The 23,919-nt window shown below is 35.5% G+C and overlaps 1 protein-coding gene across 1 annotated transcript in view; it reads right to left on the minus strand.

The window, feature by feature from the left end:
* Window positions 1-5,722: 5,722 nt before the first annotated feature.
* LOC111152380 (hypocretin receptor 2) overlaps window positions 5,723-23,919 on the minus strand; it is a 108,164-nt gene continuing 89,967 nt past the window's right edge. Inside the window, exons 5-8 of the mRNA XM_022510908.1 lie at window positions 13,384-13,604; window positions 10,395-10,516; window positions 8,058-8,283; window positions 5,723-5,777 (exon numbers count right to left, since the gene is read on the minus strand). Coding sequence (XP_022366616.1) covers window positions 5,723-5,777; window positions 8,058-8,283; window positions 10,395-10,516; window positions 13,384-13,604 — 624 coding nt within the window. The remainder of the gene's footprint in view (window positions 5,778-8,057; window positions 8,284-10,394; window positions 10,517-13,383; window positions 13,605-23,919) is intronic.

Raw genomic sequence — 23,919 nt, forward strand, 5'->3', positions numbered from 1 at the left:
TTCAGTAAAATAAAAGTACAGCATTGGGTAGGGGTTCCTCACTGACTGATAGAGTCAACAAAGAGGTATTGAGTGTAGGGGCGCCTGGGTGGCTCAGTGGGTTAAAGCCTCTGCCTTAAGCTCAGGTCATGATCCCGGGGTCCTGAGATCGAGCCCCGCATCGGGCTCTCTGCTTAGCAGGGAGCCTGCTTCCTTCTCTCTCTCTGCCTGCCTCTCTGCCTACTCGTGATCTCTGTCTGTCAAAAAAAAAAAAAAAAAAAAAAAAAAAAACCTAAAAAAAAAAGAGGTATTGAGTGTTTACATCTTAACAGGCACTGTGTGAGGCCCAGAGGCTGATATACAAATCTTATAAATAGAGCCTAGTTCCTGCTCTCAAATAATTTATGTGCTACTGGGGGAGAAAATGCCCAAATCAGAAGATTCAAATCTAATTTATTGAGGAAATATTAATATCTCAATAAAAATAACTGGTACTAAAAGGAGAGAAAGTAATTGGACTCTGAAAGGATTTCTGGTATATTACTGAATTAACAATTTCTGAGAGGACAGTTGTTTATACTTCTTTGAAAATGTTTACCTTCTCATTCTTAAGAAAATCATAATTGAGACGTTCATTGGGATATGAAACCCACCACCTGGGAAAGGATTTAAACAGATTTGACATTTAAAAAAAATGATAAAATATAGATATAAGGGAGGATACATACTTTGTAAAGAAAAAGGTACAGTTTTCTAATAATATTTAAATTTGTTAAATCAATCCTGCAGAGCCAAAATGTTTGATAGAAAAGGAATCCTTCTCTCAGAGTCGGAAAAATGCAGTATGATTAGTTTTAGAATCCAAGGAAGGGAACTCTGCTGCTTTTTCATGGTATCAGAATGGGGTAAGTTCTACTACTATAATAGCTCTTAACAGAGGGAATAAAGCCATATTTATTTTAAAAAAAAAGTCTCATCTGCAGAGGTATTCAAAATGGATAATTTGCTATTTTTAAAAGATGAATCAATAAGGAAATTATAAATAGCTCACTAAGAGAAAAGGTAGGATGACCTACTCCTGCCCTCAAACATACAAGGTTAAAAGTAATAGGAAGAGGTGTAGAGGATTTACAAGATCAAATTAAGCAAATTCATATGGTCTTAAGAATAATTTATAAATAATGAAAATTTTTTCAAAACAACTTCTACAGGATCAAAAACTAGAAGGGCCCCTGATAGCAAAAAGAGGGCAAAGTAAGTAATGTGGTTCATGCCAAGGCCAACTCCATCTGGAGAAGTGAGTCTCTGGCATGCAATTCCAAAAAAAAGAGAAGAGTGGCTGGCTCTCATGGCTGGACAATCAAACTCAGTACGGTTTTATGCCTGGCTTGAATTTATTTTTGACAGTATCTGAAAGCAGGCACTCTGTTGTACAGGAATTGTCATGATTTTCATTAAAGCAAAAAGTAAGAATTTTTTTTCAAAGTAAATAATGCCAGGTAATGAGTGTTGTACTACCTGATGATCTTATTTTTCCCTGGATGGGGAAGAAGGTCAATCCAAGATGTGACTGGAAAACTGGGACTAAAATGAAAGGGTAAGGAATCCAGTAGTCCCTTTGGGTTTGAAGGACATTATAGTGAGAACACAAGTGTGAGATTAAAGGATAATAAATTGTTGACTTAGAATAAATGAATGGGATTTTGTACTTCAGAGGAGGGTGTGTTGCCATAGGAGATAATAAGACACAAAGTGCAGCCTCTGAACTGCACTGAGCATAACTATGAGTGGTTTGGTGAAGAATAGTGAAGTCAAAGTTTTACACATTAAGGACAACAAAGGAGTGTAGGACTGGGTACGAGGTTCATCATCTACATGGATCCCTGGCTGGAGAGTGTGACTTCAATCCAGGAGCTAATGTATGTGAATGAGGGGAGGAGAGAGCAAGAGGCTGACACTGCTGGCAAAAGAGAGAGGTCAATGACAGGTGATTGGTCATTGGGTGGGTGGGTGACAGGGAGAATCCCAATTCCATGGTGACTGGAGAATGGGAATTAGTGTTCTCAACGTATGGTTTAATTTTGTTTAAAAAAAAAAAAGACAGTCTAAGCAGTGTAGACTCTGGGAATATAGGGCAATTTGTTCTAGTGAAAAAGTTGTTTCACAGAGCACATGAAAAGAATTGGGAAAAAATAAAGCAAAAAGATGAGGTGGGGAAAGAATTGCCATGTGATTTTTAGTAATCCAGTAAATCAAGAGGTTATTTATCAAGTGACTTCTGTATGCCAGGCATCATTCTAGGACCCGGAATATAGCAGTAAACAACACAGATAAGGTCAGTGGCATCAAGAATCTTAGATTCTTATTGATTATTTATACAGAATTTTGGAGGAGAGAGGCAGTTTCTGGACATGATCTTTTATCACACTTGCAACAAATTAAACTTCATGTTGTCATATACTAGTAAGGATTTCCCAGTACCACAAACATTTTGTTTGTACCCTTCTCTCTTTGGAAATTATCAGCCTAACTCAAACAGTGTGAAATTAATTAGAAATTGATTACATAATCAACAATAGATTTTTTTAATTGAGTATTATATTTCTGCCATCACATAGGGGCTGGACTTACGAAAAGTGATGGATGGAATAGATGTTCTGTTTCCAAAGATGACCCAAGTAACCACCTCCTCAGACCTTAAATCCCTAGTGACCTGCCATGCCCTTGGCCTAAGAGTCTCAAAGTTGGGATCCCTTCCAAGTTGAGGCAGCAAGCTTAGCTAGGCCTTGGATTGGGAGCTGACACAGATCCAAAATGCCACGGATAAACATAGATATTCTGGAAAGAAAATAAATAGCTTGTGTTGGGGAGGGCATAAAATTATAATTTTTGGATATAAAAATGCAATTTTTTTTTCCTTTTTCCTTGGGCTTTGTTTCATTTGTTCTCAAGTTAACCAATTGCCATGGTCCACCTCTAGAGATAACAAGAACCCGAGGCACTGAATCACCCCTATTGTCTGGGGCTAGTCTGAAAGAAGGTCAGGGAACTCTGTAGGGCAAGGAGGGCTGTTAGGGGGAGGTCTGCTCATGCTTAGCTTGGGACTACAGCTGGAGAGCAAGAGCAAGGAAGTAGTGAAAGCAGCACAAGGCCAAAGAAGTGCTTCCAGAAACTTTCCTCATTACCATTTCCCATTCATGGCCACTGGCCTAGATGAAAGCATGGATGAGTTACCTCTCTTTGGGGCTAATTCCGGGAGCAGAAGCAGCCAAGTCCCTAGTCTATGATGATAGATTTCTCAAAGCAAAACACCTTCAGCCATGAAATAGCCAGTCTTGGGATTTTACTCTGAGAGTTTCTGATCCATCTTTAGAAACCATCCCATAATCAAATCACATTTCTCTAGATGGAATCAAGTATTTACCTTGTCCAGTTATTTGGCTCTCTTTTTGATACAAGTTAGAATAAACAGTGGTGAATAAAAGCAGACTTTTAAAGAAAAATCCTTGACATTTGATTCTGTCATTTATCAGAATCATTTGAAAAGCAGAAAATATACGTTTTAAAATTCATCACTAACTAAAAAGAGCCTAAAAGTTTTACATACAATGACCAAGAAAAATTTGCATAATTATGGAAATGCCAGACTTATTAGTCTAATAATAAATGGAAAATCACAAGGTCATCATTTTCTTTAAATCCAAATAAAATACAATCTCTTGACTCTGATAAAAATTGCAAAATTTAATGATACATGTCAGTGGCTTACCATATTTTTTTTGAAATATTTCTGTGTTAATCTTAACCATCCTTAGTTTAGTACCTACTCTTAAAAACAACATTAAAAACCTTTTACATCATTATTATCCTTGGTCATATAAACTTATTGGGAAAAATATTTTGATCATTAAGTACCGCACTAGAAGGCTTAATTTAATCCTTAACTGCAAAGATCTGACACTAGTTATGACTGAATATCTAATGTCTCAAATCAACAACAGCAAGATTTTTCATACAATAGAGAGGGCAGTGTGAATGAGATTATAGAATTCTCGATATGGTTTTTACTGAAAAAGTACATAATGAGCATCCTTCCTAGTAGTTGATGTGTAGTCCCATTGGATTTAATAAGAAATTTCTTCATGAACACACAGGAAATCAGGCGTAAAGAACTGAAATGTATAAGATAACTGTTAAACAAGTGACATGATATTACACACGTGGGATACAACAATTATAGAAATACATTTCAGAAAAAACTTAAAAGATATTCTAACCCCAGACAGTATAAAGCAAATTTAAGAGAATAGAAATACGTGGCAAATGAGAGGGAGTTTGTTGCTCCCTCTTTAATTACAGTAGTATTCTAGAAAACAATCCTCTTTGAATTTGGGGAGATAACAATGTTTTCCATGCCTTTGCTCTTCATTTTCTGAGGTACATAAAGTAGTAGAATAGACTTAAATTGACAATATTTTTGTTTATATATTATCTCTAAAAAAATCAATATTTTGCTTCATGCCATTTGAAAACTAATTGTACATAACCTAATGGAATTTACTTTTTTTTTTTTTGATTTGTAACTTGTAGAGAGTAGAAAAGTTGTCTGTTGTAAAATTAATTGGGATTGAAAAACTTTCTAAGTTGTAATGACTAACCAGGTTTTTTTTTTTTTTTTGCAGTTGATTACTATTAGGATTTATATCAAGCATGAGAGATTCTATTATTATTATACTGGTATTAAAACAGTAATAGCCCTCCTCAAAATTTGTGTCCATAAGCATGTTTGGGTATTTGTCATTCTGATATTTCAGGTTTACGTATATTCGGACCACATTTTACAAGCATATTTACCTCTGTCCTTAATAAAACAATTCACACTGGGAGTGAAATTCAGTATCACTATGCCTAACACTTTTGCAATTAATTCATCAATGATTTGTAACAGTTATTTGATATCAAGGAAATGATCGAAGCCTTGGAACATTTAAGTCATTTTCCTCAAAAACTAGGAGTCATCTTTTGCCAAGAATGAATGAATTAGAATATCAAAGTGTTCATGGGTTTGCAGAAATTCAGAAATAATGAAGTTCAAATGGATTCTCTATTCAAAAAAATGATCTCATCCTTATTGATAACAAAATTTCAGTAACACTAGTGACATTTTACATTAAATCTTTAAAATATAGCAAAACAGACAGATGCATATTCTATGTAGAGAATAAAACAGTTGCAACACATTCATTTCATAAGAAGTCTCTCATTTGTGTTATTAACACATAATGAGGTGAGAAGTTGACGCTTTGCTCCATAAGATTGGCAGGCTTTGGAAACAAATCTTTCTTTACCACTTGTCCTAGGAAGGTAACCATACTCCATCCAGACCTCTCAGAAGGGCTCGAGAATTAACATGTTGAAAGCAATGCATACAGTCTGCTATTCCATCAACACGGTTTCTTGCAAGTACTGGTGTGTGTTTGTTTTCCTTCCAGGCAATGATCATTCTTAGAAACTATCTGCTCCCACAAGACTTAGCCTTTAGTCAGTGTACATAAAATTGGAGTTTTAAAAGTTTTAGTTAGAAACTCAAGTCATCCAGGTATCCGTAAAAGTACACAAGTGCTTTAAAACCAGTCTTCTCTCACACTGTGCTGGTCATGCAGAACAATTGGTTCATAAACCACTATCTCTTTGAATAAGATGACACTGAGTGATGTTCCACATTCATACTCAGGCTCTTCTTTCAGACCTCCAACCAGGTTGACAGGAGTGATGATAATGGTCCCTGTGGCAGATACCTGTGCAGTAAAATACTTAATTTTGCGTGGGCTAATTAGCAGGTGCCAGGTGGTTATTTGGAGCAGGGGTTCTCAAATTTCCAGGTGTTTTGGGAAAACCTGTAGGGTTTGTTAAGACACAGAGTCCTGGGTGCCACCCCCAAAGGTTCTGATTCAGCAGATCTGAGATTGCATGTCTAGTAATCTCTTAAGTGAGGCTGATGATGATGGTTCAGAAACTGCATTTTGAGAATCAATGATTTAGAGCAAAGGCATCTTGACTTCTGAGTCTGTTCTTAACAGGCAGTCATACAATGACTGCCTCTCTGAGCCTCTTTCTCTTTCTCTCTGTCCTTCAATCTCTCTCCTTAAATGATAAAGAACTAGAATATATTACAGTCTATAATTCAGCTCTTATTCTCTGATACTACTTAGGCATTGAGGCATATTATCAATATTAGTTAAGGGATCCTCAAACTGTTTAAGATGTTAGCTCCCCCCACAATCTGAATATTACAACACTCCTCTCATGCAGCATAAACAAGAAAGTTCTCAAATGTACAAAGGGAAAGGAGGAGAGAGTTATAACACTTTGCTTTTGTCATGATCTTTCTGATAATTAGGAATATAATTTCAATAAACCTTGTCTGTGAGGGTTGTTTTTTGCTTTGAGTAGGAAGAAAGCACAAGGTAGCCCCCAATTTTAAAACAGGAAAATGACTTGTGGACAATTTGCTTGTGTTTTCTTTTGGAAAGTGATGGGTTAGAAAATAGCAGGCAATGAATGAGATAATTTTCAGTGTCTATAAAAATCTTTCTTAAATATTATGCTCCACATCTTTTGTTTCAATAAAAATAAGGATACCTGTTGCTGTCATGCGAGAAGAAGAGCAACTTTCATGAATATCTCTTACTTTCAATTCAATTTTCAAGTGAATATTTGAATTAGAAGCATTTTGCGGAGGGACAAGGTGGAAATACTCAGTGCTTTGGATCACAGCTCTCCCACTTGTACAAAGTACGCCAAGTGGCTAGTTCTTTGTGTGTGAGTCAGGAGCCAGCACCTCCCTCCTAACCACCTGCAGGCCTGCACGGAATTTGCTGACATCAGCCATGTCACTGTAATGAATCAGAAACAAAACAGGACAACTTTACTGCCCACATCCCATGCTGGTTGCTTCACTGCTCCACCCACGTTTGAATCTGCCTCCCAGAATGCTTTGCTGTCCTGTAAACTCTATCAACATGTGTGCCTCAGTAATCGAGAGCTCTTGTGAAGGCACGTGTACATCCGTCTCTACCTCATTCTCCAGCACCTAGCACAGTGGGTGCTTGTATTTGATTAATGTTTATGAAGTTCAAATAAATGCAAATATTTATCATCACATCTCCACGACAGTAGTAACTGTCCCCATATGTGACGTAGTAGTCCACTACTCCTTTGTAAATTGCATTCTTATTTTAATCCAGCGAGGCCAACTGTGACATGTTTATGGGTTCTACCCATAAAAGAATTCTACCATATTCTCAAATATGGAAGTCTTTTCTTAGAGATGGAGATTGTTAGTATTTGTAGTTACTCCAAAATTGTTATGTTAATAGTCTTACTGGCCATATGTTGAGATGAGAAATGTGAGCAATGGTAAGGTTACGAACCTGAGACAATTGTGTAAATGGGTGATCAAATGAATGGAAATTAAAGTTTAATAGTATATATTTTTGAATAGTTTTGAAAGATAGCTTTTGATTACCTAATATAATATGCTATTTTGTATATAAATATTCTCTCAGATGTCACATCATAATGACAGTCTTTTGTAATTTTTTTTAAACTATGAAATCAGCTAACATGTCTGTTGTGAATTCAGAGTTAGTAATTGCTACTTCTTTTAAAAGAAAATCATTGGATTACTCTTGGTAATTTTTTGCAACAAAGCTGAAAGTGAGAGAGTAAAATAACAATTAAAATTAAAAATATTCAAACATTTAATTGACACAAATTATAAGACATAAAGCTAAAAGTGAATAGCCTAAAATTCAGTTGAAAGTCAAACTTCTAACATGTTTAAATCAAAAGTTGAGAAATTATTTTAAACTGACTTTTCTTTTTATTTCCAAAGAGTAATAGCTTAAAAAGAGAAAGAAGGAAAGAGAGAGAGAAAGAAGGAAAATTTTTAAAAATTTTTCAACAAAGTAATTTTAGCTTCAAATCATTAGGATAGTAAAGTTTGTGTGTACAGAGATTTTTTAAAAAAGAATAGTTTTACCCAGATATCCCTGTCCTATGAATGAAAATTCTACCAGCTTTGAAGGGGCCCTACTCCATTGGCTGCTGGGAGTGTGCTTATGCTGGTGAGCACAACTTGCTCTGAGAGTTTTGATATGTTGTCAAAGTTGCTGATCTGGGTGGTCAGAGACTTCCGGCTTTCTGTGCTCGTTCGGCCCCGGGTGAGCCGGTCCTCCTGGCGATGATGAACTCCAAGGCAACAGCAAGAAAATGCAGCTTTAAATTCCTCTCGAAACTTTCCTGGCAAACCAGGGAGAATGAAAGGAAAAAGAATTACACATAAATAGCGTTCAAGAAATCATGAATAGGATATAACCCAGTAGCTCCCTTGAGCCAAACCAACAATGAGGTACAACATTTTGCAAAAAGGGGGAAATAGGAAGAGGAAATTGGGTTACTGGAAGTTTGGTAGACTCTTGAAACAATAAGGTATTTCCATAAAATAATGTAACTGCTTTTCATGTGTGATGTTTGGAGTTGGTTTCTTTTCTTTAGAGTCAAACCTTCTACATTTGTGATTGTGGGTTTTTACAGATAGCTGTAAAGAAAGTGATCATTAGTAGGATGTCCAGAGATATTTAATAATTTCAAAAATGATGAAACCTGTGTTGTATATAGCCACGACAGTACAGAAATTACCCCTGCACTGGACTCTGAAGAAACTGGTCTACTGACACACTCAGTTCAACAAAGAATCTAGAAAAAAAATCTTAACATATATAGAAAATTTCTTAAAGTTTCATAATTTGCATGAAGCAGAACAAAAAAACAGAAGAAAAAAATTACCTACTTTAGAAGTTATTTCTTGCCTTTAAATCACTGACATGAAATTGGAGAAGTATGAAAATGAAACAGTCACCTTTTTAAGGATAAATGAACAGGATGGGGAATCATCATTTCTCTTCTCTGAGCTTCCATCACCAGAGCAGGTGATTGATTACATGAGAAGTGAATGTTCAAGGGACTTGGACAATTGCAGGCACATCCCAGGTCTCCACGGGTTCCAGCCACCTTCCCTGCCTTAATCCACCCCACAAGCGCACTTTGACTTGTGGCCTTGACTTCAAACACTTCTCCCTGTAACTTTCTAGGAAGTTTGATCTGCTTAGTGCAAGGCTCAGGGCTTTAGTCATCTCTAATCCCAAGGCAACAGCTTCTTCATTGCTTCCAAAGCCACAGTTCCACATGGCCCCTCGACCCCTCAAACCTAGCACATGAACAGTGAATTGTCTCTGGTTATCTCCGATCTAATGCCGTCTTTATTCTGGAGACAGGGGCTGGGTATGGCAGGGGAAGGCAAGAAAAGGGGCAATTCAATACAAAACAAACCCCACATATATATCACCTGAGTCTCTGAAAGGTGAAATAAAGCAGGTTTATACATATTTATATATAGGGTATATACGCCATGATTGAAGAAAAAACAAAGAAAATTGTTTAAAAAAATCTAATTTACTGGTCATTTGTCTTCTTCTTCTCCTTCTTCTTCTTCTTCCTTTTTTTTTTTTAAATAACCCATATAACCTACAAGGCCAAAGATGAAGTTGGAAAATACACATACTTTATTAAGTACACAGTAAAATGAATTGCTAAAATTATCATATATTTGGAGATAGCAATGAAACAGAAATAGCCAACTGGTTAGAGAAGAAGACAGTGTACAGATGTAGCTAATTAAAACACAATTCTAAAGGTCAGTCAGGCAAAATGTTTGTAAATAAAACAACTAGTTAAATGATTTTTACAATTACATTGGTTTCATACACCGAGAAAGATTAAATCAGTTACAGATGTATGTCTGTGTGTGTCATTTAGCTTGTATGTTATTTAGAAGTAAAGTCATTTTTTTGTGGTCAGTGAGAAATCTTGAGATAACCCCAAGAGATGTTACTCACAAGAGAAATGTAAATGTAGAAAAATACCCAAAAGTGGAAGGGTTCCAGTTCAATCTCAGTGAGGCAATCTCAGTGTTGGCAAAGGAAATAATATAGCAAGTCTGTACTACTTTCAGACAAAATTATTTTACATGTTGGTAAATCATAAATTTAATGTATGGCAAACAGGATTCTGTGTTCTTCAATTTTCACAATTTTCACTTTCCTCCTACTCAACATTTCTTTTAAATTTTGTGGGAAAATGCCTTGGATGATTTTCTCTGATGAGTTAGGTAACATGTGCTCCCTCTCATAAGGGCAAAACCTCAAGTCAAATTAGATCTGGGGGGAAAAAATCTCATTGTAGAGCAATTAAGCTCTTCACACATTTCAAGAGTGTTCAAAACCTTCTGGTCATTGATCCCTCATCCTTGGTAAGGATTGTGGCTTACATGGAAGGAGCAGTTGACAACTCACCACTGAGAAAATTATAAATAATTGGGTTCGCAGCACTATTGGCATATACAAGCCAATGTGAAAATGTAAACCAGGCATACACAGTCTCTCTGTCTTCTGTGTGGGTAAACATCCCAAATACTCTGTAGGAAAAACAAAACAAAACAAAAAACAATCACTGGAAATCCAGTGTGATTTTGAAAAGTACATTTCAAATAATGAAATTCCTGGGTGAATGCAGCCCTTGATGGAAGCTGCCTAATTAACTCCTGTCCTCCTCTGCAGCAGGCACTGGTTTATGGCGCCATATTGGGTTTAGAAAAATGTCGGTACCTGAACAAAGTCTCCATGGCACAATTAGCAAGTCAAAGGCAAAATCAAGCAGGAATGATCTCTCTTTCCTTTAAACAACAAATGCAATACTATTTCTGATGAGTAAGAGAATAGAAGTCAAATATATTTCTATGTCCCTTCTTTTGTTTCGTTTCTAAATAAAATTGAACAATGTTTGTTACTACTCCATTTTGTGTGTCATTTAAAAAGCCTCCTAAACTGCAGTCTTTGAGTCTTTCTTCCTACCTGCCTTTGTGCACTGACCAAAGTATCACATTTTTTTCAACTACCATCTTCCCAGCCTTCTTGAAATTTGAATTCTGGGACTTCATTACAGTCAGAGGGAAACTAGTTTTCTGTAGGCAAAGTTCTGGTAACTTCTTAAAATACATGAGTTTTTAGTATTTTTATTTATTATTTTAAACTCTGAAAAATATTTCATTATTTTACCCTTAAACATCATTTTTAAGATTTGTTCCATGCTCAGAAATATCTCATCTTTCAAATTTAATCCACTAGCCAATATCAGGTAGCTGGTAACTAACTACTCAATAAATTTTACAGGCTGAAGATGATAATGCATTTCCTGCACGATCCTGCACCACTGATTGTGTAATTTGATTACATGACGGTGGCCATGATAGAAATGCATTTCTGGAATCAAGTGATCCTCTGTGGAGTACTGGAGTTTTACAAAAATATGATATGGAGTGGAATAACCTGGACAAATGGAATTAATGGTATGTTCTGACCCTCTAGCATAATATATCTTTGAAATCCTAGACAAACCAGAATTGCTTTAAAGAAGTTGGTTTTAACTAGTCAGGCAAAAAATTGTTTTAAGGAAGAGTTTAGGAATGTCTTAGTAAGAGAAAGGAAATACAAGCATAACCTACAAGGGCAGACACAGAGGTAAGCATCTGAAGAAAAGGAGTGTTTTTCTCAAATTTTTCTCAAGTCTTGTGGAAAAGAGCAGAATGCTCAAAAAATTGAAAATATTTTAACGTAGACTTTCTTCCTAGCTATTTATTTTCATTGGAAAGGGAGGTCTTTAACTTAAAAAGAAGAGAACTATTACGGACAAGTAGATATTTGGAACTAGCTAAAGGACCCGTCTAAGTGGCGAGATTCAGGGAATCCCAATGAGCAGTCCAGAGAGTAGTAAATCTGACTTTTGTTGAATTTAGACTGAGTACCATAAAAGTACAAAGAGTTAAAAAAAAAAAAAAAAAAAGGAGAAAATCCTTCAGTATCATAGCATGTTTAAAAGGTTCTTAAGAATAGAAAACAGCATCTAGCCCAAGACCAGAATAAATTCGTATGGGATTTCTGTAATCAAGAAAAATAAGACTGAAATTATGAAAAGCTATGGAGGGCAAAGTAGCTTACAGTTTCTTGTGAGCCAGTACCTATCTCACGGCCCCAAGCTGCTGAAAATCTCATGCCTTTAAGACTGCATCTGTTCTAAATAATACTACTAAACAAAAGTTCATTTTCCATTGGAAGACTTATTAAGCAATCTGAAACAAGGGCCAAGAAGAATGAGAAATCGTTGTAGCTGGTTATACCACCTTTAGTGTGTGACTCCAGCCAAAGCTGCTGCTCTCCAGAGTCTCCAGCTGTGAGGAATATGATATTGACTCTGAATCAGGGAAAAGTGAGAAGAGCAATCCTAGTTTAAGTTCGAAGCCTATTATAAACAAAATTACTATTACCTTGGGGCCAGTCTGTTTGCAACAGTTATGATAATTCCCAATAAAGTTGGCTGGCTGTGAAGTTCATGTGTACCACAGCCCCTGCATTGGCTGTTCCTGTCGGTCCATTGTTTTAACTTAACAGTGTATCTGCAGCCTAACAAATAACACATTTTCTCTCACTGAAAAGTTACATGCTAATTTTTATTAATAGTCATCCTGAGCTCTTGATTCAGTGACTTGAGGAAATGGCTTTGTTCTCTCTATTTAAAGATTCAAAACACAGTATGAGCCCTGATTCCATTTGTGTGTGTGTGCACTCACAAATGCCCCTTTTTCCCCCTTCCCCTATACATTTATTTTACTTCTGAAAAAATACCCTTTTAAATAAAATTAGTATAATTAATATACTAATTAGTATAACGAATGCTAAAAAAAGACCTCTATCTTTTTTTTTTTTTTATCTTTTAGATAGAATTGTGTCATAATTCCCTATGTATGAGAACAAAGTTTTGGAAAACCCCATTTGTTCTGATCAAAACAGAACTCCAAGCTGTAAATGAGGTTTTTTTCGTTTGTTTTGTTTTGCTTTTGGCTTCTGGGTTTTTTGTTTGTTTTTTGTTTGTTTACTTATTATTTTTGCATTAGAACTTTTTTTCCATCTAAGGCTCAGCAATTAGCTTAAAGAGGTCAGGGGAACATCTTTTTTGTGTCTGCCATTCAACAGAGAACTTCCACGGACAAAAGCATGTAGGGTCTGCACACTCTAAAAGGCTGTCCCAGTTACCTGTTAGGAACAACACCACAATGAGTTATCTGGCCTGACACTATCTAGGCAAAGGGCTTAGATTTTTCTCTGGCTTAAGGAGGAAAAAGAAAAAAAAAAAAAAGAATAAAAAAATAAAAACAAAAAACAAAAAACTTCTTCACTAAGAACCAAGAAATGACAGCCACTTTATTTTCAAATAATAGGTGAACTTTACCTCTTGAGCACGTTGAGGATGCTAATTGGTAGATAGCAAATTGCAAACACCAAAAGCACAACCATTAGCATCCGGGCTGTTTTCCGTCTGGCTCGGATCTGCTTTATTTCAGCGGCCACAGCGCTAATCCTGGACTTGGTCTGCTGTCCTGGCCCTCGAGGCTGTGAAGCAGGCTGCAGCGGCTTCCACTTTCTCTGAACTACAGATGATGTTCCAGGGATCTAAAGGGAGCAGAGACTCTTTATTGCCACCTGACTCAGGGAAGTTCCACTTTGGAGAAGCAACTAGAAGATACAGGAAGGAGAGTATTCTGAACGCCTGTGGCCTGGGGAGGCTTGAGAGCCTGTTTCCCCAAGAATGTCTGCTGAATTGAAGTATGTTCTAGAGTAATACAGTTGAGTACTGAAAAGGAGTTTGGCGGGGAAAGAAGTTGAAATCCCATTTTTGTCAAGGTCTAAAGAGAGCTACAAATGGAAAAGATATCTCTTTATGAAAGAGAAGTTGTACATCCAGACAATGGAATATTATTCAGTGTCAAAGAGAGAAATGAGATATGAAGCCATGAAAAATAGTTAACTTAAATGCATATTATTAAGTAAAAGAAGCCAAACGAGAAGACTACATACCATAAAAGCTATAACAATATGACATCCTAGAAAAGGTAAAATCAGAGAGATAGTAAAAAGGTCAACGATTGCCTGGAGGTAGTGGGGGTCTGTGTTGGGAGGCTAATGGGCAAAGTACAGAGGATTCTTGGGGCAGTGAAAATACTCTGTATGATGCCATAATGATGGATACATGTCATCATACATTATATGATGCATTTGGAAACATTGTCTAAATCCATAGAATGTACATTAAGAGTGAACCCTTAGGTAAACTATAGACTTTGGATGATTCTATGTCCATGTAGGTTCATCACTTGTAACAAATGTATCACTTTGGTGAGGGATATGGATAATGGGGCGGTACTTCTTAAGTGGAGGTAGGAGACATTTGGGAAACCTCTGTATCTTCTGCTCCATTTTGCTGTGAACTTAAAACTGCTCCTAACAACAAAACAAAACAAGCAAACTAACAACAAAAGCCAGCTCTTACTTAAAAGGAGAGAGAAATAAAGCTGGCAAAGAAGAGCTGTAACAAGACAACCACCATATGATCTGATTAGGAATTCTGGTTCAGCTCAGATACCTCACTTTAGAGAGGGGAGACGTTAACAGGTAATTGCGAAAGTAACCTGAAAAGATTTTTTTTCATGCATCAATACTGCCATCTGCTGCCACAGGGACAGATAGGACTTAGCTACCTAGCGCTTTTTAGTAGATTTTGTTTCTCAGGTTTGGTCAGTGGAAACCTTGAGTGAAGCAAATAAAAAAATAAATAAAATATTCTCTGATCCTTGCTATTTATTCTTATGAAATTGCTTGAAACCCATTTTGTGTTCCAGTCTGGCCTTTTAAAATGCATACAAACAGGGGTGCCGGGTATGGCTCCATCAGTTAAGCCTCTGCCTTCAGCTCAGGTCCTGATCTGAGTCCTGGGATCCAGCACCCCCCCCCCAACCCCCAGCCCCTTAGGCTTCCTCAGTGGGGAGTCTGCTTCTCCTTCTCCCCTTACTCCTCCCCCCACTGGAGCTCACACTCACTCTCTTTCTCTCAAATAAATAAAATCTTTAAAATAAATCTAAAAAAATAAAATGCATACAAACACAGTGAGAATCCCTTGTGGTCTTACATTAACATTTCATATGGCTGGAATTTGTAACAACAGTTAAACAACTTGTACTTCTCCATTTCTTTTCAAAGTTATTTGATAATAGCAGGGAGTCCTTCCAAGTGTAATATTTTCTTAATTATAAGCTCATGAAGATTGATAGAGTTTAGTGAGCAAAACAATAAAATTCAGCATGCATAATTTTTTAAGAGGAAAATGTGCCAACAAGCACACCATAGCCCTGTATTGGTTCTAACTAAGACTCCGTGGTCCTCTTTGTTGAGACTATTCAGCTGTTGCTTTTATCTCCATGCTGCTGGCCAGGACAGATCCATGTGTTCCTTTGCTCTCTCAGAACACACGTTGGATGGACTCTGCTGCTTTATACATCACAAGATCCAGGTGTGTTAGATAATCTTTGCAAGCAGAATTTTACTTTGATTTCTACACATATTAATATGGAGCCTTTTTTAACCATAACTATTCTCTCTCAAAAAGAAACAAATGAAGTTAATGAAAACCTGCCCTTACGTAGAAAAACATGTGACAAATTATCTCTCTTCTGGCTCTTTGTGTTCTTTTATGTAGACTGACTTTTTCACCTAGTGGTGGTCCTCTACGTTTTTCTTCTCTGTGTTACTGGTTGGGGGCTGGGGAGGCACTGAGAATGCTTTCTTCTCTGTGAGTTTCTTTTTAAATAGTCATTTTTAAAATAATTGAGGAGAAACTGCAATGGATGCTAGAAAGTTCCAGAAAAACTGTAGCATGAATAACCCTATAAATGTCTGCTAAATGATCTTGAACTGTTTTCTAAATGATCTCTGGGAGATCATTTAAACTTTAGAAATTCTCTTATTCAGTGCTCCCCTGAAGGAACGAAACAATATCCTGCATCTAATTACTTCCTCAACCCTCAGAAACAAAGTTCCCATAAAGAGAAACTGCCACAGGGAGCATGCAATCAGAATTAAACACAAACAAATAAAACTAGTGATAACGTCCTCTTTTAGATGATGATCTAAAATGAGGATGGAAGATGTTTAATCTGAATTCATCTTGAGGAAACCCACAAATGTCCCCATTGATAAGGTGTATATGTCTAGAGAAGGTCAACCTAATGATAACAGAAATCGCTGATAGTAACGGAGCACCAGGAACTCTGCATAATCTTGAGTAATTATTAATGCATTCCTAAAAGTAGATTATTATAAACCCTATTTATAGATGATCAAGCAGACATTAAGAAAGTTAAAATATCCATGTCTACATCTAACAAGTCAGAATTGGATCTGTATGACTGCAGAGCTCATCTTTTCCCATTCTGATGTAAGGTTTCCATTTATAAACTTCAACACAATGTGTTATGGAAGACAGTAAATTTTTAAATATGTGCCTAGTTACATGAAATAATAATCATATTAAAGGGCATTGAGAAATCCAGCCTGGGAGGCTGTCCATGTAGAAAGGTCTTCCCCTGCCATCTCAGGAAGGGCTCAACAATCCAACTGTGTAAAGCGTGTGTGTGCGCACATGAGCGCGCACACACACACACACACTTCACTTTTATTCCACTATTGTAAATAAACTTTAAAATAATCTTTGATACGAAAATACATCTTGGAAGAGGTCTTGCCACAATCATGAATTGGAGATATCTTGTAAACAATGGACCTTGAAACCTGGCCTTTCTTAAGCTGTGTTTGTGACTAGGATTAATTTATAAGAAAAGGGAAACATGCTGCATACATTAAAAGAAGAATAGAGGATATTGTGAATAATGAATAAATTTTCAAACTTAAATGAGATGGATAAATGCCTTGAAAAACAAAGATTACCAAAACTGACACTAAAGATTACCAAAATTGGCACTGTGATTCCAAACCTTGTTAAACAAAAATTCCAGGTCCAGATAGGTTCATTAATGAATTCGGTCAAATAGTACAAAATAAATAATATCAATCTTATGCAGACTCTTTCTGAAATTCAAAGAAACAATAATACTTTCTGAATAATTTTATAATACTACAGATATCCTAATAATCAAAGACATAACAACAAAAGAAAACACAGAGATGAAAAATTCCTTAAAATATATTATCAAATCAATTAGCGATATGCAAAAAGGATAACAAAATTCACTCAATAAATCAATTTGACTTATTCCAGCAATGTGGTGTTGATTTAACATTCAAAAATTAATCAATGTATCATATTAACAGAATAAGAGACAAAAATATGACCATCTCAATAAATAAAGGAGAAGCATTTTAAAAATTCATCACCTTTCCATGATAAAAATTTCAGTAAACTAGTAAACTAGTAACATGAGGAAACGTCACCCACCTGGTAAAGGGCATCTATAAAAAAGCCTTCAACTATCATCCTACCTAATGGGAAAAGATGAACACTTTCTTTGAAGACTGAGAACAAAACAACAAAGTCTTTTCTCAACATTAAAATTTGAGTTTCTACTCAACATTAGCCAGTACAAGAACAGAAAAATAGATAAAGGGTACATAGATTGATTTTATTGGGGAGACATTATTGCTTACAAAGTAAATCCTAAGGAATTTCCAAAACTCTACTAGAACTAATCCCTGAATTTAGAAATATGCAGGACCCCAAATCAAGAGACAATCCCTTGTATTTCTGTGATAAAATGATTTATGACATATGTTTCATGGTTCAGATGACCAAAATATATCTCCCAGATATATCTGGTCTTCAACTATAGTTCCTGAACATGCTTCGAAAACATAAAAGGTGAAATGGATGTCTTATTAATGAAAGTAACTTAAGATCAGGAACTAGTTGCCAGGAGGACCAACCATTAAAGGATGGTAACTTTCAGTCCCACCCCCTGACCTCTTGGAAGAAGGAAGGAGCTGGAGTTGAATCAGCTAACAGCCAAAGACTTAGTTAAGACTAAGTCATTATACAATGAAGCCTCTATAAAAATCCACAAGGACATGGGTTTCAGAGAGTCTCTATGTTGGTGAACATATGGAGATGAGTAATGAATGGCATACCTGGAGAAGACATGGAATCTCCTTGACCTGTGTATCTCTATCTGGCTGTTGATTCATAACCTTTAACAAATCCTTTAATAAACTCATATCATCAAATTTTGAGATTTACAGTAAAGTCATATACATAATATTTATGTACATATATGGGATTGTGTGTATCTTGGAAAAAAGAAGAAGATCAGTCTGATAAATACAATTTTGGAAAACAACTCATTAAAAAAAAATGCTTGGAAAATACATCACCTAAAAAAATTCTGTGCAGTTATGAAGGAACCAGTAAAAAGTCACTTAACAGCCAAGGAAGGGAGTATGAATATTCAAGGCAAAGAGAAGAAGAAAGACAGATACAAGGGCTATGGGAAAATAGTATGTAAACAGTGAAACCGTGAATGACATTATTCAATGCTAGCAAATGACTAAGCAAGAAATCCCTAGGGAAACTTTTTTGGAAATCATTGATGAGTTTAAGTAGGAACTGTTTCAGTGTAGTGATAGGATTTGAGTAAGAATGAAGTGGGTTGAGAAATCAGTGAGGGTGGCAAGTGGTGAGAAAAGGAGCCAACAAAGGGAAATGCCATGAATTTTAGCTAGGAGGAGGAGGAAGAGCCAAGAGTTAAGTTAGTAACTGGAAGAGTATGAGAGTTAGGAAGATGTTTTTTCTTAGTACTTAAAAGTTCCTACTCCAGGAGGACAGATCTTCATTATCTTTCTTCTATTCTTCAGCTCATTACCTATTTTACCATAATAGAGTACAACTGATACTTGGAAGGTGCTATCTCATATGAAGCGATAATCTCTACCTTTCTCTGTCTGGCAGGAAAAATGGGACTTTTTTCTAATTCCTTATACTACCATTTGAGAATGATGGAGCTCCAAGACCCAGTGACTTTTTTTTTTCTGTTTAACTCTATGACCTCTTGACTTTTTTTTTTTTTTTTTAAGCCCTGGCAAGCCCTTTTAGAATTTAGATGAGCCTGCTCAGTCCACAAGATGAGGGTCGTAACTGTTTTATCTGTCCCATCTTTTGACTTCATTCTCAAAATAGAAAGCTCTACTTTCAGGTTCTATAGACACCCCTTATGGACTACAACTGACTACTACTGCCATCCATGATCTGCTCACCCAATCCCCAAACTCAAGGCTCTTGTCCTTTGTCCATCCCCAGAATGTGTTGTCTCTCAACATTACTCCATCACACAATCAGCTCTTCTTTGTAGAAACCGGTTTCCCCTTTCCTTCCTGGAATCCAACAAATGGTTTTTACTCATTAGATCCTCTCATGCTTCTGTATTTCTATGGACCTTAAAATCTTTAATTACAACCAACCTTTGGACAGTTCCTCTTATAAATTCTCATTGCATCAACAAGTTGGATTGTGTTTACCCTTTTTTCCTTCCCCCGAGTTTGAGTAGGAGAATTTTATAAAAGAATCACCTCCATCTTTAATGTTTTTCTTATTTTAAAATGCCCATCATTTTTTTGTTCTCTTTTTAAAAAAAAAACAGATTTATTGAGATATATTTATATGTCATTAATTCACCTTTTAAGGGATACAGTTAAGTAGTTTTAGTGTATTAACAAAGTTAATCACAGTTATCACACTATCACTGCCTAATTCCAGAATATTTTCATCACCTGGAAATTAAACTCCAAATCACTTCCCATCACTCCATCCTACTACCCTCTGTAACTACAAATCTTTCTGGTTCTAGCCTATTCTCTACATTTCATGTGAACAGAATCATAAAATACCTGGTATTTTGTGTCTATTTTCACTTAAGAATAATTTCAAGATTCATCCATGTTGTAGTATGTATCAATAGTTCATTACTTTTCATAGCTAAATAATATTCCATTGGGTGCATATACTACATCCATTCATCCATTAGTGGACATTTAGTTTATTCCCACTTTTTGGCTACTATGTATAATGTTGCTGTGAACAATAATGTGTAAGTTTTTACGTGGACACATTTTCAGTTCTCTTGGGTATGTACCTAATGATTAAACTGGTAGGTCACATGGTAATCCTTAAAGATTTTGAGGAATGGCCAAACCATTTTCCAAAGTAGCAGCATCATTTTCTACTTTCACATTTTTTCCATTTTCCAGCCATATAATGAGAGTACTAATTTCTTCACATTCTCAACACATTAGAGTACTAATTTCTCCACATTCTTTCTCCACATTTCTCCACATTCTCACCAATCCCCAAACTCAAGAGAGTACTAATTTCTCCACATTCTCACAAAGATAAGTAATTATCTTTTTAAAAAAATTATTTCAGCCATCCTGTTGTGTGTAAAAAGATATCTCACTGTATGTTTAATTTCCATTTTCCTAATAATTATATTTTGTCATGTGTATATTGACCACTTGTTCATTTTCTTTGGAGAAATGTTTATTCCAATCTATGCTTACTTTTAATGGGTTATTTCTTTTTGTTGTTGAATCAGAAGAGTTCTTTATATATTTAAGATATGTCTTTTATCATATATGTGATTTGCAAATATTTTCTTTCATTCTGTGAGTTGCCTTTCACTTTCCTCATGGTAACCTTTGAAGTACAAATGTTTTTGTTTCAATAACATCCAATTTATCTACTTTCAATTTTTTTTTGCCTGTGTTTTTGGTGTCATTGAACCATTATCCTAAACCAAATCATAATGATGTCTGACCACAGGCATATAATGAATGTATTTTCTTCTAAGAGTTTCATACCACAGATGGCCTCTGACTTACTATGGTCTGACCTATGATTTTTTAAATTTATGATGGTACAAAAGTAATATACATTCAGAAATTGCACTTTGAATTTTTAATTTTGATCTCTTCCTAGGCTATTGTGGTATGATACTCTCTGATGATTCTGGGCACTGGCAGTGAGTTGTGGCTGCCCATCAGACAGGAACTCATGAAGGTAAACAATTGATACATTTACAACCATTCTGTTTTTCACTTTCAGTACAGTACTTAATAAATTATGTAAGATGTTCAACATTTTATTATAAGATAGGTTTTGTGTTAGACGATTTTGCCCAAATGTAGACTAATTTAAATTTTCTGAACACATTAAAGTAGTTTAGGCTAAGCTATGATGTTCTATACAGGTTAGGTATATTAAATGCATTTTTGACTTACATTATTTTCAATTTATGATGGGTCAATTGGGATATAATGTCACTGTAAGTTGAAGATCAGTATTAGTTCTTACATCTAAGTCTACAATAAACTTTATATATGGTGTATGATGTCCAATTCCATTCTTTTGAGTATACAGAGATGTCCCAGCCCCATTTCATGACAAGACTATGATTTTCCCCATTGAACTGGGATGACAGTTTTGTCAAAAATCAATTAACCATAAATATAAGGGTTTATTTCAAGACTTTGAATTCTATTTCATTGATCTATATGACTATCTATTTGCAAATACTATACTATCTTGATTACTCTAGCTTTATAATAAATTTTGACATTGAGAAGTGAGTTTTCCAACTTTGTTCATCTTTCTGAAGATCATTTTGGCCATTCCTGATTCTTTGCATATCCATATTGATTTTAGTACTATTTGCCAATTTGTTCAAAAACAGACAAACAAACAAGACAGCTGGGTGTTTGATAGAGATTATGATGAATCCATATGTCAATTTGAGGAATTTTTCTAACTTGACAATATTAGGTCTTCCAATCCATGAACATGAAATGTCATTTCATTTATGTAGCCCTACTTTAATTTTTAAATGATGTTATGTGATTGTATTTCTTCTATTAGACTTATTGCTAAATGTTTTACTCTTTTTAGAGATGTTTGAAATGGAACTGTTTTGTTAATTCCATCTATGCATTGTTCTTTGATAGTTTATAGAAATGAAATTAATTTTTATCTATTGATCTATTATTTTCAAAACTGGCTGAACTTGTTTTTAATTTTTTTGCATGTGGATTCCTTACAATTTTCTATATACAGTAAGTATCATGTAATCTACAAATAGAGTTAGTTTACTTTTTACTTGTCAATCTTGATGCATTTTATTATTATTCTTAATATTATTTCTTGAATAACTGACCTGGATAGTATCTAGTTCTATTCAATTTTAAACAGAACTGATAAGATCAAACATCCCTATCTTGTTCCTGATCCTAGCAGGGGAATATTCAGTCTTTCACTATTAAATATGACGTTAGCTGTGGGGTTTTATAGATTTTATTATCAAATTGAAGAGGTCTCTTTTATGCCTATTTGGTTAAGTGCTTTTATCTTGAAAGGGTGTTGTATTTTGTCAAATGCTTTAGCTGCATTTATTGAGATGATCATGTCACGTGGGTTTTGTCTTTTCTCTTTTAATATTGTATGACTCTTCTTGATTTTCATATGTTAAACCCACATTGCATTGGTGAGCTAAATCACACTTGGCCATCATGTATAACTTTTTTTACATATTGGGTTTTGTTTGCTAGCATTTTGTTGAGTATACTACCCTATATTCATAAGTATATTAGTTTATAGTTTTCTCATGATATCTTTGTCTAGGTCTAATAGTAGCATACTACTATTACTTATGGAATGAGGTAAAGAGTATTCTCTCCTATTCTGTTTTTTCAAAGAGTTTGTGAAGGTTTGGTGTCAATTATCCTTTAAATATTTGGTAAAATTCAACAGTGAAGACACTTGTGCTTTTTCTTTGGGAAATTTCTTTATTACTAATTTAACCTCTTCACTTATAATAGGTCTATTCAAATTTTCTAATCTCCTTTAGACAGTTTCAGTAGTTTGTGACTTTCTACGCATTTGTCCAGTTGCTCTATGCTATCTACTTTGTTGGTGTACAGTTATTCATAGTATTCCCTTACTCTTTCTATTTCTGTAACATCTATGGTGATGTCCCTCTTTTACTTCTAATTTTAGTGATCTGAATCTTTTCTCTTTTTTCTTGTAATTATCTCTTATCTTTTCAAAGAACCAATTTTCAGTTTCACTGACTTTTATCTACTGATTTTTTAAAATTATTTATTAATTTTAGAGGGAGTGTGTGCAAGAATGTAGGAGCAGTGAGAGAGAGAGAGAGAGAGAGAGAGAGAGAGGCAGACTCCCCACTGAGCTTAGAGCCTGATATGGGGCTCAATCTCACAAGCCTGAGATCACAAACCATGCCAAAACCAAGAGTTAGGGATGCCTGGGTGGCTCAGTGGGTTAAAGCCACTGCCTTCAGCTCAAGTCATGATGCCAGGGTCCTGGGATCGACCCCCGAATCAGGCTCCCCGCTGGGCGGGGAGCCTGCTTCCTCTTCTCTCTCTGCCTGCCTCTCTGCCTACTTGTGACCTCTGTCTGTCAAATAAATAAATAAATAAAATCTTTAAAAACAAACAAACAAACAAACAAACCAAGAATTAGTCTCTTAATCGCCTGAGCCAGCCAGACACCCTGCCAAAATTTTATTTTTAAGTAATCTCTACACCCAACATAGGGCTCAAACTCACAACCCAGAGATCAAAGAGTTGTGTGCTCCACAGACTAAGCCAGCCAGACACCCTGACTCTCACAGTTTTGGTAAGTTTCTTTTAATATTACTACAGCCACCTCAGCTTTCTTTCATTAGTGTTTGCATAGTAAACATTTTTCCTTACTATTTTACATGTAATCTATTTGTGTCTTTGAATATGAGATACATCTTTTGTAGATAGCATAGAATTAGACATTTTATGTTTGTTTGATCTATTCTGCCAATCTCTGGAGTGCTTAATTCATTTACATTTAATTATTGAATTGGATTATTTAATCGTTAATTTGATT

Source organism: Enhydra lutris, unplaced genomic scaffold, assembly GCF_002288905.1.
Source record: "Enhydra lutris kenyoni isolate GAN:26980312 unplaced genomic scaffold, ASM228890v2 scaffoldscaffold28, whole genome shotgun sequence".
NCBI lineage: Eukaryota > Metazoa > Chordata > Mammalia > Carnivora > Mustelidae > Enhydra > Enhydra lutris.